This window comes from Anopheles stephensi, chromosome 3 (assembly GCF_013141755.1).
Source record: "Anopheles stephensi strain Indian chromosome 3, UCI_ANSTEP_V1.0, whole genome shotgun sequence".
NCBI lineage: Eukaryota > Metazoa > Arthropoda > Insecta > Diptera > Culicidae > Anopheles > Anopheles stephensi.
This window is the reverse complement of record NC_050203.1, coordinates 68119125-68135676: the sequence shown is the minus strand read 5'-3', so window position 1 is coordinate 68135676 and position 16552 is coordinate 68119125. Positions and strand designations below refer to the sequence as shown.

General features: G+C 44.3%; 2 protein-coding genes, 1 long non-coding RNA gene and 1 other non-coding gene across 8 annotated transcripts; 1 reads left to right on the top strand and 3 right to left on the bottom strand.

The window, feature by feature from the left end:
* Positions 1-1761: 1761 nt before the first annotated feature.
* LOC118512723 lies at positions 1762-3776 on the bottom strand. 4 transcript variants are annotated; one of them, XR_004906346.1, is made up of 4 exons: positions 3761-3776; positions 2778-2914; positions 2095-2435; positions 1762-2023 (listed from the first exon to the last, which is right to left on the bottom strand). It is a non-coding gene; the product is annotated as an uncharacterized LOC118512723 (long non-coding RNA). The 4 variants fall into 4 exon arrangements; XR_004906345.1 differs by lacking the exon at positions 3761-3776 and adding an exon at positions 3275-3312; XR_004906347.1 differs by lacking the exon at positions 3761-3776 and adding an exon at positions 3020-3036.
* A 607-nt stretch (positions 3777-4383) lies between these two features.
* On the bottom strand, positions 4384-6455 carry LOC118512719 (trichohyalin-like). Of its 2 annotated transcripts, XM_036057560.1 has the most exons (5): positions 6147-6325; positions 6033-6085; positions 5793-5969; positions 5551-5713; positions 4384-5486 (listed from the first exon to the last, which is right to left on the bottom strand). In XM_036057560.1, exons 1-5 carry the CDS (start codon positions 6192-6194, stop codon positions 4605-4607), a joined length of 1323 nt encoding a protein of 440 aa, XP_035913453.1. In that variant the 5' UTR covers positions 6195-6325; the 3' UTR covers positions 4384-4604. The 2 variants fall into 2 exon arrangements, with proteins under 2 accessions (XP_035913453.1, XP_035913452.1); XM_036057559.1 differs by having other exon boundaries at positions 5793-6085; positions 6147-6455.
* Positions 6456-6832: 377 nt separating this feature from the next.
* Positions 6833-13911, top strand: LOC118512718 (store-operated calcium entry regulator STIMATE-like). Its single transcript, XM_036057557.1, has 6 exons — positions 6833-7847; positions 9055-9199; positions 9269-9390; positions 11015-11202; positions 11270-11386; positions 12227-13911. Exons 1-6 carry the CDS (start codon positions 7676-7678, stop codon positions 12671-12673), a joined length of 1191 nt encoding a protein of 396 aa, XP_035913450.1. The 5' UTR covers positions 6833-7675; the 3' UTR covers positions 12674-13911.
* Positions 10777-10848, bottom strand: Trnaq-cug. Its single transcript has one exon. It is a non-coding gene; the product is annotated as a tRNA-Gln (tRNA).
* Positions 13912-16552: the final 2641 nt, after the last annotated feature.

Sequence of the window (16552 nt, the reverse complement as noted above, 5' to 3'; positions counted from 1 at the left end):
ACCGCATTGAATCAGCTGGTTATATGTGTTGTTTATCATTCTCGAAGCAATAACATCATTATATGATTTGTTTTCTTCCATTCTGCTGTTCAATATCGTTCGGAAAGCTTAGATCAAGTGAAGAAATCAGGATATTGTAGTGTGTCCGTGCTATCTGAGGTGATTCTGTATTATATTTATAACTGTTTTTGGTGGTAACGATTCTGCGCCTATATGGACAGGGCAGCTGACTGTATCGGCGTCATAGACGGAGCCGGTTTGCATCCGTGAACTATTGGAAGATCCGAGATATAGGATCATTCCACTTTTTTGCCGATCTGCAAGCAAAAATTCATCAAGAGCACAGCAGATCGAGCTTAATCAATGTATGCTAGAGATCGCTTGCTTGACCAACAAAGAATGCTTGACCGCAGTTTGTTTACATTTCAGTCAAGTAAACGTCAAATTTTTTTTCAAGATGTCCGACCGAGAAATCGCTATTCCGACACCTCCTCTCAACTCACTTTGACCCTTCCCCTCGATCACCACAGAACTGTTATGTCAGGTCGAGAAATGTCAATTTGCTCTAAACAACTCTACCTTCTATATCTACATACCTTGATGTAGATATAGAAGGTAGAGTTGTTTAGAGCAAATTGACATTTCTCGACCTGACATAACAGTTCCGTGGTGATCAAGGGGAAGGGTATTGAGAAGAGTGACGGCAGCATCAGAGGAGGCGCCGGTGGTGGTATCGCTTGCGATTTTTTGACGAAAAATGCAACCAAATATCGTCAATCGTCTGTGGGACAACACTTAATATGCGAAGATGACCCATAAATTAGCGAAATTGCTCAAAGGACTGAGAATCGAGGCTGTTTGTTCATGTTGGTAGCCCCATACCCAAGGGGAAATTTTAGAGGATAAATATCTCCCTCTCTTTCTATTTATACACCTCTTCCGCTCGCACTCATGGATGATTTGTCACACACTCGAGTTTGGTTCATGATGACCTAAATGTTTACATTTTGCTCTCCTTTTATTATTATACCCATCTCGCTTACGCCTATAGATTCACCTTGTTTGGGTGAATATGTGTATGGGCATGTGTGCACTCGTACAGGGTTTGTCTCGTTACTTTACGATATGAACGGCATATATTATACCGTCATTATTGTTTTTTCAATTCGTTCGAGTATTTTCATTCAATCCCGAAGTGTTTTTAGTTCTTCAATTTCTTTCACATGGTTTTCGATATGATTTTATTGTCAAGACGGTAGGTTTTGTTGAAAAAATGTATATCACAAATTGAAACACTTTGTACAAAATATGCCGTTCGCATCGCAATGTGAATAGGTGAGCCCTGTATCTTTGATCGCTGATTTTTGGTCTGGCTGCTCATGGAGAAGGGGTAAGAGTTAATGCGTGATTTGGTTAGAAGAGAGGGAGAGGTTGACAAATCCGATCGTCTTCGTTCTATCTTCTCCGCCAATAAATGTTGCGGAAAATTTTATTAGGTTTCAAGTCGTGCGATTTGTTTTGAGCAATTTGTGCAGGCAATGATTTCGTCAATAAGAAAGGATGCTGCGGATCTTTCGATCGTCATAGGGATCGGCTCAGGATATGCCTTCAAATTCCGTTACTACATTAACCTTCACGACGACCATGTTCCGGACATAAATGGGGACGACACTGGAGCATTTCTTTGTCTGGTTCAGCTGGGCAATATGTACGTGATGCATTTCGCTCGTTCATGTTTTTATTGGTAAGTAAACATCGTAATTCTATAACCTATATAATCGCCTCTTCTGTATTAACATGTAAAGTAACCATTTTATATTTACATCTTGTATTTCTAGCATCTAACACTATCGCACTGAGCGGCCGGGATGGGCCTCCGGCTCGAAGGGAACAATAGACACCAACAGGAGATTGACTACACTGTGTGAACCATCCTGTCCAGTGCAACCAGGCAACACAACATTCCTCTTCAGCAACAGCACCATCACAATCCGTGCTAGCAGCAACCATTGCTGTCGGGAGACTAAAAGATGCAAAATTGATCTTAAATAAAAGCAAACAAATTTGTGTAGAATGATGATTGATCAAACTTACTGTTAATGGAAGGCACTTTATACACAGAAGGACGGTAGGAAGAACTGAACGGAAAAAGAACACCCAATGCTGATTGCTGGCAAGCCGCCGGTAACGTAATGACCAATTTGGAACCCGTGATCGAGCAGAGTCAGTGTTCAGGGCCAAGCACGATTCCGGCATACGATATGCATTCTCCGATACCCATGACCAGGTTCTCCTACGAGGTGCAGCGTGTGCTCACCCGCTAACTGTAAATGCACAATCCGTTGATATCCTCCTCACCGCATAGTTGTCGTGAACCTTTTCCCGCTCTGTCTTCCGTGCCAACACCTCTCAACGTTCACCATGGCACTGCAGAACTAAAAGGCAAAAAAAACTATAAGCCAGATAACTGGGATAAAAGCATATAATTATATTTATCTGATTAGATGCACTCATCGACTTTGTAGAGCAAACAGATTTTTGAATCTGAAAAATAAGAAAATTTCAACCGATACAAGCCATTCCAGCGTCTAGTACAACTGTAGCACTGCTTCTTTATTTCTTCTTAACCACACCATGATCTGCTACGCGCAAGCGTACCACGCTCCAATTTATATTACGTGTATTTCATTCCTGCTCTGAGAAAGTCTGGTGGTTCAGTCTTCAGGCTGAGGTATACATGCACACGGCATTCTGTTTCTAATCTTACTCCTACTCACCCGTTTCAGCACACCGAAAAAGTTTCACACGCACAGATCACAGCTGATAAACAACACACTCGACGCCCACCCCCTCCAACCTTGCAGCGAAAGTTCCGTTGTTACACACAAACATACCACCACACAACGCGAAGAGTCTACGGACATGAAGAGAAGCAAAGCAAAATCACGAGAGAAAAGAGCAAATACAAGAATAGAGAAACTCCCGAACACACATGACGAGACACGACAAGACACAATACATTGACAAAAACTTATCCTCGAATATTTGTTTACATTTTCCATGGCTATCCTCGAAAAATTTATCGAAGCATAGATTTTTCGAGGATAGTGAACTTTTGTTTATCTACATTCGATGAACATGGTTCCGGTTCATTTTATGACAGGGTTCATTCAAAATGTAAACAAACAGAATCAAAACAAAAACAAATTATCCTCGAAATAATTTGGAATCTCGTAAATCTTTTCGAGGATATTTCGTTAACGAATGTATTTACCAAAACATTTACGAAAACAAGGGGTATAGATAACTTGGGTACCATATGTTTTTGTAAACAAACTCTGACATAACTCGACTAAAATGTCGCCCTGTCAAATCGATAAAAATCCACCTTCTAAATACATACACCTTGTTCCAAAGTGAGTTGAGAGGAGGTGTCGGAATAGCGATTTCTCGGTCGGACATCTTAAAAAAAAAATTGACGTTTACTTGACTGAAATGTAAACAAACTGGGGTCAAGCATTCTTTGTTGGTCAAGCAAGCGATCTCTAGCATACATTGATTAAGCTCGATCTGCTGTGCTCTTGATGATTTTTTGCTTGCAGATCGGCAAAAAAGTGGAATGATCCTATATTTCCGATCTTCTAATAGATCGGGGATGCAAACCGGCTCCGTCTATGACGCCGATACAGTCAGCTGCCCTGTTCATATAGGCGCAGAATCGTTACCACCAAAAACAGTTATACATATAATACAGAATCACCTCAGATAGCACTGACACACTACAGTATCCTGATTTCTTCACTTGATCTAAGCTTTCCGAACGATATTGAACAGCAGAATGGAAGAAAACAAATCATATAATGATGTTATTGCTTCCAGAATGATAAACAACACATATAACCAGCTGATTCAATGCGGTCAAGTAAACGTCAAACTGGTGCTGGTCTTCTACTTCTTTCCATGTGTCAAAACGGGCTTTTTACGGCACCTCCTCTCAACTCACTTTGTAACAGTTCTGTGGTGATCGAGGGGAAGGGTATTGAGAAGAGTGATGGCAGCGTCGGAGGAGGCGCCGGTGGTGGTATCGCTTGCGATTTTTTGACGAAAAATGCAACCAAATATCGTCAATCTTCTGTGGAACAACATTTGGTATGCGAAGATGACCCATAAATTAGCGAAATTGCTCAAGGGATTGAGAATCGAGGCTGTTTGTTCATGTTTGTTGCCCCATACCATATGTTTTTGTAAACAAACTCTGACATAACTCGACTAAAATGTCGCCCTGTCAAATCGATAAAAATCCACCTTCTAAATACATACACCTTGGTGGCTCACGGGATCGTTTGACAGCTGTCATCCGCAAACATGACATAACAACTGCAGTTTGAATTTGAACCGTTATTGTTTTATTTAGAATGTGTAGTTCCCTCGACCACGTAGTATTTTTGTTTCTTTGCTATGAATATCTGCACTATAAAAAATCTGAATAGTTGAATTTTTTAGCTTTAAATGGACATAGAAAATCCTTTGAAATCTTCGTCTTTGTTTGAATTGTGGCAAAAAATACTCAAATTTGATACCTAAAACCTCTCCCTCGCACTGTTTCAGTACTTTCGCTTCATCAGTGACAAATTGGGATGCTTTTTGAAGTGTTCTTCGAACGAACCTTTCACGTAACTTTGCACAAAACTTAGCTCATTGAAGCTACGCTCGATCAAACGGTTCGTTTCCATCTGGTTGGCACGTTTGTTCCGCTCTCGATCCAGGGAGGCCGATTTAATTTGCTCCTTCAGTGAATCGCGGTACTGCTGGACGGCTGTCTGTATCCTGCAGTCGGCTCGCTCGGCTTCTTCACGGTTCTTTTCCTGCTGTTCCCGCTCGCGAAGGGCTGCCTGTTGACGCTCCTCGCGCTCCCGCGCCTTACGTGCTTCCATTTCGGCAATCTGCATCCGTTGACCCTCGTACGCGACCGAAGCCATCTGCAGTCGTTTCTGTTTCTCCCGGCGACATGCCTCCAACTTTTCCTGGTCAAACTGTTCCCGCGTGTCGTTGATGAGTTTTTCCAGCTTGCCCTCTTCCAGCTGGCGTTGTCGCAGGACATGTTTGGAGTATTGGTAGAACTGATCCTTTTGTTTCTTCAGCAGAATGTCTTCCGCTTTGCGAGCTTGCCGCTCCTGTTCAAGCTGTTTGGCGGTAGTTTCGTTTAGTACCCGAATAACTTGCATGTCCTGCTCGTCTCGCTTTCGTTGCAGCTCTTTGCGCAGTGCAATTTGTTCATTCAAGTGTTCGGCAAGCTCCGACTTTCCGATAGCCTTCAGTTTTGGATCGTGATCGGGAAACGGTAGGGAAGCGCACACTACCTTTTGTAGGTCCACTTTATCCTGAATTGCTTTGAGCGATTTCTCTTTTATTTGCTGCTTGATGTCTTGCAACGTCTTTTGCTCCAACGATTTTCGCTCGTGTTTCTCCTTCTGTTCGTTTTGAAGCTGCAAGATCAATAACCAATATTCATATCGTTTTTTTTCATAAACAGCTTAATCGTATCCTTACGTCCATCTTATATTTTCGCACGTGCACTTCCGTCCACATTCGCTCCTCGTCCATTTTGGCTTGTTTCAGTCTCATTTTATCCTCAATCTGTGCAAGTTGACATTTTTTCGATTCCTCGTGATACTTCTGTTGCAGAAAGGATCGGATTTCATCGCAATTATTTCTGGAAAAGTGATAACATTCCTATTCAGAATAACAGTGAAAGCATAGTCCGCTGAAAGACCCCTCGAAAGGTAACTCACAGCTTTAGTTGTATCATCTTGTTCTTCACAAACTCCAATCGCTGTCGTTCCTGGTCCTGCTTAGCGCTTAGAAGAGCATTTGTTTTTTCCCTCAATCGAGTGGCCTCCTCGTCTTGGAACTTTTTCATTATTTCCCTCTCCAGCTGCTCTTCCTCCGATTGCAGAAGCGATTGTAATCTTTGAAGTATCAAAATCATGAGAGTAAAATTCCGTCTTATGATCCTGGTCGTTTTCAAATACCTTTTGCGTTTCTCTTTAAGGTGATGGTCATACTCCTGATCGGCGCAGGACATCTGTAATATAAATTTGAAAAGTAGTTTCAGTACTCGACATTTTGGACGAAACATAACTTACCAATTTTTTCAACTCATTTTGAATACTAATTTCCGGATAAAAAAGCATTGTGATACAGCAAATGTATCAAAAAGAAGCTTAAAAAATTTCCCGGATATACAAAACTCGTTTGCCACTGTCTGCCGTACAAACACGGTGCACCCAAGTTCAAAGTTGTTTAATGTGGTTGCTAAGATTTTGAGGAACGACTTTGCTGTTGCCAGGGGCAACGATGATTCCCACGTAGCGATGGAATCAGAAGATTTTTTAAACTGTTTTTGAGGCTAGGAAGACTCTGAAACTGTAGCATAGTATAGAAACTGCATAAATTGGATCTGTTTTTTGAGAAAATTGCTTGTTTCCTCCTTCCAAATCCAAAATTAAATTTAAAATTTGAATTTTGTCGGAACATTTTTAATTTCGAATTTGAATAATTATGTCGGAAACCGTTGGCCCGTCGCGGAACACATTTTTAAATTGATTATTTTATCTCAAATACAATGAAAAGCTCATTTACTAAGTCTTTATGAATTAAATCCTTAATTTTACAGTAAATTCAGTTGAAATTGATTCGTCTTTGGCCCTACTTTCGAATTTCCGCAGTGCGGGGCAGCAAACGCACACTCGCCCAGCCAATACACACTATGGGAGCATAATTCGGTCACAATTCAACCCAGCTCAACACCTGTCAACCGAGTGTCAACGATGCTTCAGTTCAGCAATTTATTTTGTGTTGTTAATTCCACAACTTACCATCGCCATTCACAAAGACGTTGTTTCCTGATCCGACCTCAAACTCCGCGTCATCATCACCAGAAAATGTGCATCGCTCGACGGCACATCTTCGAAGTGCATTCCTTCTGCTATCGCGGCTAGTTTTGTTACGCTCTGCAACGAACGAAAAATCCCTCCGCCTAGTCCCGTCGCAGGTGCTGACGTCGAAGTTTCGCAACGCGTTTGTTGTGAACCACACGAAGGCCACGCATTTTAAGCTATTGTTTCGCGAGTTTTTTTTTGTTTCGCTCGTGTCCGGGATTGCTAGCCAAAAAAGTGTGTCGTCATTGTCCCAAATGGTTGGCTATCGACGGAGGCCCCAGCAGCACCAACCTCAGCACGTAAACATCAGATGCAGTGCATCGTGCAGATGATTGTTGGCTAGCGAGAGGCAGAAGAAGAAGAAAACGGAAGAAAGAGAAGCACGACAAACCTGCCTCATCATAAAAAAAACATAGTGTGCCGTGCCTTTTGCTGTGATCGTCTCCCCGGCAGGCAGTATCGTTTATCGACAACCTGCACCCACTTCCATGTAGTTATCAAATTCCGCCCTGTCTGCCCTGCCTCGTTGTGCCTGTGGTGTAGGTCTCGCACCATCCGACTGTAGTGTTTGTTTCGAAAGTGAAATCAGTGATAAAAATTTATGCATGTCGCACCCGACCTGAAAAGCCCCACAGTCGAACGAAGTGCGACATCGTATAAAGGCGCCTAGGGAAACATCAGGGTAGCAGCATTATTCCCGATCCCCGTGTCAGGTTGCTACCGCATCGAGTTCAATGAATAGTTCCGCAGTGGTGCTGGGGCAGGCTTCTGACCCGGGCACAATTCTTGCCGGCGAGGGTAACACCGAATGGCAGACGTTACACTGCAGCAAAGATGCGCTGACGGATTTGTTCGGCTGGTTCCTGCAGGGCATACTGGCCACACTCGCCTTTACCTGCCTTATCGGTGAGTACCAGTGGCGGTGCGCGCCTCATTAAAGCTGTACCGTTCGCTAATTGGATTATTTGGCGAAAGAGAAAAAAACCCACACTACAGCTTACCCTGGGCACACTGTCAGTACGACAGGCGTCAGAAAGGCAGAAATTAAAAGCATGCGAAAACGTTCCGCATTTGGCAAGGGGGAGTAGATTTTGTTGCTGCAGCAAAACGTACCGAAGGATGTGATCGTGTGCGATGATCTACAACACTATGGCACAATTTCTTTGTCTTCTGAAGATCTTCAAGGTGTACGTTCAGTCGCCCCAGCATTGTTCGTTATCAGGTGTTTAAGTAGTTAATTTCCGTTTAGTATCTGAAAACAACGCCGAGATTTGACGCCAGTCTCTTGAAGAAAGATAAAAATAATTAAAAAAATTATCTTCAGAACAGTTCGTGAAGTATCTGGCACGCTAGCGAACGAAACGAAACGAAAGCCCTAGAACATAAGGTGTAGACAGCACGCTTCGAAGTGCCGCGAAGGCAACCTTCACATCAAGCCTCCGATTGGAAGCTTGATCGCAACATTACATATCACTTGAAGTGCGTGAGAAGAAAAGTAATCACCCCCCCATCAATAACAACACCTGACCCTAGCTCATCATAAGGCGTCGGTGAAATCAGATGTAAGATAAGCGAACTGTTCTGAACGATTAAGCAATCAGCAGCGGTTATTGTTTTAACGAAGCGAAGATTCGAGAGAAGATCACCGCGCGTTGATATGTTGAAAAAGTCATTGAATTTGTATTATACCATGTGGTCCTCCAAAATTTAATACTCTCTATTGTGCTGTAACAAATGCAGCCAATATACCATTTTTCCAGTCGGTCGAAGCTGGTTGAAAAGATCTTGTGAAGGTTTTGTAAGTATGCGATACTGATTACTCATATGGTCACAAACATCTACCGTTTGAAACAGAGGCATTAACAGGTGAATTATCTATAAGAGATTTATTTTCGGATTTGTCTAAAGTATCTTGTCTACCAACTATTATGTCGGCTACAGAGGCTCAGCTACATAGAGACCTTGTAATTGAATGATGCCCCGTAGTCCTGGGGACCTTGCTCCCTTCCCAACACTGTCACCTGAAATTCTTCACTGATCGACCATTCGTCATTGTAAATCGTACGATAAACAAATACTTAACCATTTTATTCAATAAATTCTTCAACTTCAGCTAAACGCTTCTGTGAACCACAGTACAATCGACGCTCGTGGGAAACCTGGTGGTACGATACGTCCAAGCAGGGCATCGGTGCCTTGGTGATCCATATGGCCAACGTTTACTTGGCCCCATTATTTCAAGGAGATCCCTGTACCTGGTACGTGTTCCCGCTCCAGCAGCTGCGCTTGAAGTAAACTCACATGCCGTTTCCTTGCTCCGTTCCTAGGTACATTATCAACTTCCTGCTAGACTCCACGATCGGGTTGTTTATTATTTACATCGGCATTAAAACCTGTCAGTATTTGGCGCGGAAGAAGAAATGGGATGCCATCAACTTTGGTGAATATGGTAAGTAAGGCCCCGTATTAAGATTTTTCACACCAAGAGAAGCATGTTCTGTCCACCCGGCAACCATGTGCCCTGTGATGCAGAAAAAGACTTGCAGCCGGCTGGCAATGTAACGTAATGTAATGATACCCCGTTTACGCTGAGACGGGTTGTCTGAGGCGTATGCCCATAAGCAGGACACGGCAGGCCTGCTCCGATCGGTTTTTAACGCACACCTGCAGCATAGATCGAGCCATCGTGAAAATCGCCTTAATTACACACAGAGGGTGGCGAGGGCGTCGGTGGCGTGCAAAACAGCTGCGAGCGAAAGATGCATATCCACACTGGCAGTTGTGTGTGCGATTATGAAATAGAAAGTGGTGGTCAGTCGCTTTTTTTCTCGCTTCTGTTTTGTGTGTTAAGTTCACAAAAACGGCTTGAGAGCCAGGTACTGACGTTGTGGTGGAAGCAAGAAGCAAAAAACTCCCCGTAATGGAATAAAGATGTATGTTGCACTGGTGGCCTAAAGCGGGCTGAACTGTGTTGCTGGAGGGTGGCATATGAATCAGTGTGCCAGCGCCGTACTCGTATTTGATTACGGCGTTCAAGCTCCAGGGCAGAAGCTCTAGGGTGGGTGCAGTAAGACGAAATAGTTACATATATATTATACGTCGATGTGAACAAACATTTCTCCGGTACACATCCGGTACAAACAGTGTATCACGGTGAGCTTAAAATATAACGGGTCTAATAAAGCTTAACAGCTAATGCTACCAGTTGCCCAACCAGGGGCAACCCGTACGTACATGCGTTGCCTTACAAATTCATCTTTAATCGAATCTATCGGTCCGATATTCAAACACTCTTGCTGTGTTGTCGGTTGGCCGATTGCACCGATCCAACGACCGTTATCAATGGGCATTCCTCCTCCCATCCTGCGGCAGCTTATCTACATCCATCCGCGGCAGTAAAACTTAAAACACCCGGTGATACGCGCGCGGACCTGGGAGTTGATAAGGTTTGCGATGCGATGGAACTGTTTATATCACGAACGGTGCTGCGAACGACGATGACGCAGACACTATTTACATTGCTGGCTAGCCTCCAAGCCGTTCAAGTGGTTGTGCTTCAAGCTATGTGAGCTTGGTCCATAGGTCTATCTGTGGAGCACCTTGTGGGTTTCTCCAGTTGCCTAATAGGAAGAAAGGGTAAACGAAATTCTACCCTCTAATAGCGTTTCAATGCTAAATGTACAATGTTGCAATGTGTGAGCTTAATCGAATTTGGTTCCATTTCTTCACATTTTTAATATGAATTTCATTTGGCGAAAACCACCCGTTTGTTGTGCGCATGGCTGATGGAAAGTAGCAAAAAAAAGGAAAACGCTTTGTCACACACCGCCACTAAAGGTTCCACCGAGACTTGAACTCGGATCGTTGGATTCAGAGTCCAAAGTGCTAACCATTACACCATGGAACCAAGCTGCCGGTGGGTCGAATATCACGAAACAAGAACGTGCAATGCGGATTGCATACATTTTGGCGCATAACAGTTTGAAGATTTGAATTCGATCGCGCAACGATGATGCCCCCTGAGTTGACTCACTCTGGTGGATAATTAATGATGATGATGCTCTTCGTTTTAGGTGCACCAAAATCTTGGTTTTATCAAACGTGTATCTACGTGTGCCTGATGGTGGTCGTTAAGCTTATAACGACGCTCATCATTCAGTTCGACGTCTGGGACAATGTGAAAAACTTTGTTCTCTCACCATTCAAGGATCCGCGGATAGAGCTAGCGGTCGTGATGCTGGTTATACCGTTCTTCGTGAATGTAAGTACTTGTGGTGTGGACGCTTTTAACGAGATTATAAAATTTGCCTGTTTTCCCCCGCTTTCAGATCCTTATCTTCTGGGTAACGGATAACTTCCTGATGAGACACACGCGCAAGAAGCGCAACACGGCGGCCGGCAGCTCGCACCACGCTCACGGCCGTGAGCATAGTTTGCTGCAAAAAGTAAGGGGCCATTTTCAGCAAAAAACTAACGAACTGTAAAGCCATCCATCTTTTCTCTCTCTCTCTCTGGCACGCTTGTGTCATCGTGCAACGTGCCAGCAGTAGGATTCGTAGTTAGGATTTGTTTGTGTGTATGAGTGTGTGCGTGTGTGATTTTTCTTCCACTATTCGTTCCATTTATGTTCCAGTTCCCGCCAGTAGAATTAGCTAGGTTTTAAAAAGCAAATGTTGTGTTGCATGCTTGCTGGTGCTTAGTATTTCATATTGGTTTTACAACGAGCGTATTCTGACGATGGGACGATCTTCCCCACTGCAAAACCAACCGACCATTCTTCCACACTTAATAACGTTATGATATTGGAATTGTTTCGGGAATGTTGTAGTGCCTTAGCTAGTTTTGTAAGTGCAGCTGATGATTGCTCAATGATTTGATTTCGTGAACGAATTTAACAGCTTCGATTGACGTATTTAATCGAACACACCCACCAAGCAAAGCGAGCGTAAAACGAGACGAACTGATGAAGCTGTAGTATTGTACCGCAAAGACAAACACACGCACGCACACTTCTAGATGTGAGGTTTCAGAAATCATTCCCCCATCGCGCCCCCCCGTGTCGTTGGTAGAGTGCACGCCAACTTTTGTTTGTAGGTTATATTCGAATCTCCTGCATCGATCGTTCCGACCCAAAACCAACCATTCCATATCCCATACCGTGTGTTCGCTCCTAGACTCCTATTGTCGCTTTTTGTCGCCAACCCCAAACACAAACAAACAAAAAAACCCACCCGAGTAAAACCGAGCTCTCTCTCTGACCTGAAACCCCAATCATCTTTTTGCAGGTAAAATACAAAATGATACACAAAACCAAACCAAATGACTCAGAATCTGATACTCTTTTGTCAGGCGATGAAGAAATTTTAAGCTTCAGTGCGCCCAACGGCGGTGGTGGTGGTGTTGGTGGGCACGGCCTTGTCAGTGGCCGATCCGTCATGGGACGCCACTATCATCACCACACCACCCATCAAGCTCCTTTCCATCATCATCATCAGCAACATCACACATATCTGCAGACGACGTCGATTGCAGCGGACGGATCGCTGTCGATGTCGGCACAAGGGGTCGGCACCGGCATTGGCGGTGGTGGAAGCGGTGGAGGTAGTTCATCCTCCCTACTAACCCCACTAGACATGGACACGGCAATCATACTGACCTCCACGCGGACCTCACCCGGTCCCACGAACCGACAAAGCACAGTTCAACAGCGCACCAGTGTCATTAACATTTAAGCATCCAGCTCCTTCTGTCCGCGCTCCGTACGTACGCAACGCATAGTTGCTAATCACGCCGGTAGCAACAGGCAAAGCGATTGCGCCCTTAATAGGACCCATGTTTTCTGTGTTCCACGCATTACACGTACCTTGAAGCATTCGCATTCAAACTACAAAGTCTGAACAATTAACATTAACGAACGGTGGCCCATCTGCGAACGGGCATCCAACGGAGGCGAGCAGATTAGCAGAAAGTGTTACTAAAAGAAAACAGGAATGGAATTGAACAGAAGGTGCAATCGGGACGTGGGATATGAGATTTGTGTGTGGCTAACTGATGGAGATGCTAGGGGGAGGTGATGCATGCGGACCTGCCTGCCTGCCTCACGTTCTGTTGATGTTGTTGATGTTGATGATTTGTTTAACCGTGTTGATAGGACCCAGAACATTGTGATAAAGAGTGAGAGGAAAGGCATTAATGCCAAGGTTCGCTAATTCGTCCAACCCGCCTTCCCGAAGCAGAAGCAACACCGATGAGCCTACGGGTTTTCGTAATGTCAGCAGTTAACGGTGCAGTTGGCAAAGGACGGTTTAAACACACACACACCTTTGCTCTCACTTTGATATTCGGTGGAGGAGAAATCTGTACTCTAGCGCATAAGTTGATGGTTGAATCGTTCCGATGAACGGTCAAAAGGGTAACAGAGTTAAAGCAAACACACAATGGCTTCCATTTTCCGAAAGATGATACACACAGCAACATAAACCTCCGATGGGATTTGCAGCAGCAGAAAAAAAGACATTTCCCTGTTACAAAACGGGCGATTATTGGGCGATACAACAAAAAAGAAAGAATAGTTTCAAGAGGCATGCATTGAACGAAGCTAACGAAACAGGGAGCGGAAGAGAAGCGATAAAAGGTAGTACACGTGAAAGGATTTATGTTCGAGTTTGAATGCCTTTTAAGGAACCGGGCCAGAGATGAGCGAAGAACTTACCTGTCTAGAAGGGAGCTAGGTTGCAGCCAGTGCAGTAGCGTTTTACCAGAACTGTCTCGCTGCTGGGTCATTACTATATATATATACACACACAACCACAAAGGAAAACACGCGCTATAATTAATTGTTCTATTTTATACCTAATTATACATCGAGTAGCAAGTAAGGAAAAAGTGGGCGAAGGGAGAACTATAGGAGAGCCCCGAACATATTATGTATACAAGCAGGAATCGAAAACAACGAATTGGAACAACGAAACGTTTGCTTGTGTGTGTTTTTTTATACCTTCCTCACAAACCCAACAGATGACCACTTCCAACTCGCCTTGGAGAGATAACGAGACAATGGCGCAAATAAAACGGCATCCCTTATATCCTATCCCTGAACGATGAAACCGCCTCCAAACTCCTCTCGAACAATGCCGCCTCTTTGCCAAACACTTCTCTAGCGTTTTCGTTGACGGTCTATCGTACACCCCTTGTGACGTCTTCTCCCTAAACGATGTTCACGTTGATGTTCCCTCTGTATTATCTGCCTTGTCTAAGGTCAAGTTGTCCTACCCTCGCCTGGTCCTGATGGTATCCCTTCCTCTGTCCTTAGGAAGTGTGCTTCCTTTTTCGCTCCCCTCTTGACTCGCGTCTTTGTCAGATCCATCAATGAGGATTCCTTTCCTACCATATGGAAGTCTGCTTGGATGGTCCTTCAAAAAAGGTGACCAGCTCTCCAGAATGCTCCAATTACCGTGATATCTCACTGCTTATTCTCTCCTCCATCCTTTCTATCATTGTTGGCCATCTATCCCCACGCCAACATGGTTTCATTCCCAAACGCAAAACTTCCTCCAACCTTATGTGTCTTGTATCCTCTGCTCTATCGAACATGTTATCCGGTCGTCAAACTGACGTCGTATACACCGACTTCAGTGCTGCCTTTGACAGTGTTCCCCACGATCTGCTGATTGCCAAACTCGAAAGAATTGGTATCGGGGGTCGTTTACTGTCCTGGCTGAAGACTTACTCGGTTTCGAGATCGTATAGAGTTAGAGTTTCGTCTTGTCTGTCCGACTCCTTCGTAGGTTCCTCGGGTGCTCCTTAAGGTTTTATTTCTGTTATTTGTTAATGACTGTGTTTCTATCTTCCCCGCCGACGGTTTTCTGTTTTACGCAGATGATCTTCCTGTGTCCTCGTCTGCTGACTGTTGTCTTCGCCAAACTGTACTAGATTCCTTCTCTGTTTGGTGTCGTAAAATGGCCTACTCCTGTCCTGTCCAATAAGTGTTGTGTGATCTCGTTTTCTCGTTCTCGCTCTCGTTTTTCGTTTAGTTACACCCTCTGTGATACAGTTATACATCGCGTATCCTCTGTAAAGGATCTAGGTGTGTGGCTCGACGAAACGCTGTCCTTCAGTTCCCACGTTGTTTATGTTATCAGCAAGGCTAATAAATCACTGGATCTAATCTTTAGGCTATCGTCCGAAATCTGCGATCCCCTCTGCTTGAAGCCCCTGTACTGCTGTTGGGTGCGATCCTCCTTGGAATACGCGGCTGTAGTCTGGTCTCCCCCAGGCTCCACTGCGATGGCCAGACTGGAGAGCGTTCAGCGTAAATTCACTCGTGCAGTTGTTCGGCGCTTCCTTAACGGTTATCATCTCGCTGTCCCTCCCTATCCAGTCCGTCGTCGTCTTATTGGGATAGACGGCATTTCCATATCCGTGCTAGCATCATTGCAGGTCTCCTGTTAAATGAACTTGATGTCCCTTACCTCCTATCTACCATCCCTCTTTATGCTCCTTCCCGTCGCCTCCGCAATAGACCTCCCCTCAATATCCCATCCCGCCACACCCGCTACGGTTCGAACGACCCTCTGCTACGAGCTTGCCACCTAATCCTACTGTCATCCTCGGTTTTCCTTTAAGTGTTAAATTGTTGAACCATCATTGGCGAACAATAAGAAATAAATAAGTAAATAAATACACCAGAACTGTTAAAAGTTTGCATCAAACCAACGAACAGAACAGAAACTCGCCACATCGATCCGAAAGTTCGTTTTTGCACAATTTCACCGCAAAAAAACTCCATAATGGTTGTTTTTGTGGGGGGGGGGGGGGTAGATCGCTTTTCCTTTGCCAAACCAGTTCAATCAGTCCACGCGTTCCAGTATCCACGCGGGAAAGGAAATACGATCAGAACCCTTTTTCTTGTGGTGAAAGGAGAAAGCCATTCTCTTTCCGTGCGAGGGTGAAATGATTGGGCTGGCGAGCTTATTCTTTGCCCGTGTCTTGCAGTGATCGGACGGTTTACTTCGGTTTGCGAAAGTTTTGCCATGGTTGGAAGCAGCCTTTTAGTCAGCTACGGATGTGAAAATGGTGCTGGGTATGGGAAAGCTGGTGCAAGGAACGGCTGGAAGCGTGTGTCTACTAACGTGAACGTGTGTATACCGATCCCGGATGAAGTGAGGCAGCCGCCAGAACCTATGTGAGTTTTAGTTTAGTTCGGTTTTTGTGTGGTTTTTGTTTGGAAGGAATGAGTACAGTTGGATGGTCGTTGGATGCACAGTGTTGGGCAAAAAAGTAAGACCATCTTGCTTTAGCTATGTGTAGATCAGAGTTTAGTCTTTTGAGTTCAACTGCTTTGGGTAATTTGGCCTTCCATGTGCAAAAATTGTGTGATTTATGTAGCGGGAGTGACTCTGAGCATGACTCTTGCACATATTTTGGATCCAGGGCATAACATACCGATATGCCCTTTGATTTTGATATGCCCATCCCTTTGATATGATAAGGCCCTGTGACTTAAAGATTTATAGATCGATAAGGAACCTCCTCATCTGGGGTCCATAATAAGGTCTCATGTCAAATGTCCCCTGCAACATTTCGTGGTAGACGAGCCATGTTCCATTATG

Excerpts from the sequence above, each read along its gene's own strand:
- LOC118512719 (XM_036057559.1), bottom strand. The coding sequence starts at position 6,194 with ATGCTTTTTTATCCGGAAATTAGTATTCAAAATGAGTTGAAAAAATTG. Across the intron at positions 5,714-5,792 it reads AAGATGATACAACTAAAGCT|AAATAATTGCGATGAAATCC; the intron begins GTGAGTTACCTT and ends TCACTTTTCCAG. Across the intron at positions 5,487-5,550 it reads TGCGAAAATATAAGATGGAC|CTTCAAAACGAACAGAAGGA; the intron begins GTAAGGATACGA and ends TTGATCTTGCAG.
- LOC118512718 (XM_036057557.1), top strand. The coding sequence starts at position 7,676 with ATGAATAGTTCCGCAGTGGTGCTGGGGCAGGCTTCTGACCCGGGCACA. Across the intron at positions 9,200-9,268 it reads CAAGGAGATCCCTGTACCTG|GTACATTATCAACTTCCTGC; the intron begins GTACGTGTTCCC and ends CTCCGTTCCTAG. Across the intron at positions 11,203-11,269 it reads TTATACCGTTCTTCGTGAAT|ATCCTTATCTTCTGGGTAAC; the intron begins GTAAGTACTTGT and ends CCCCGCTTTCAG.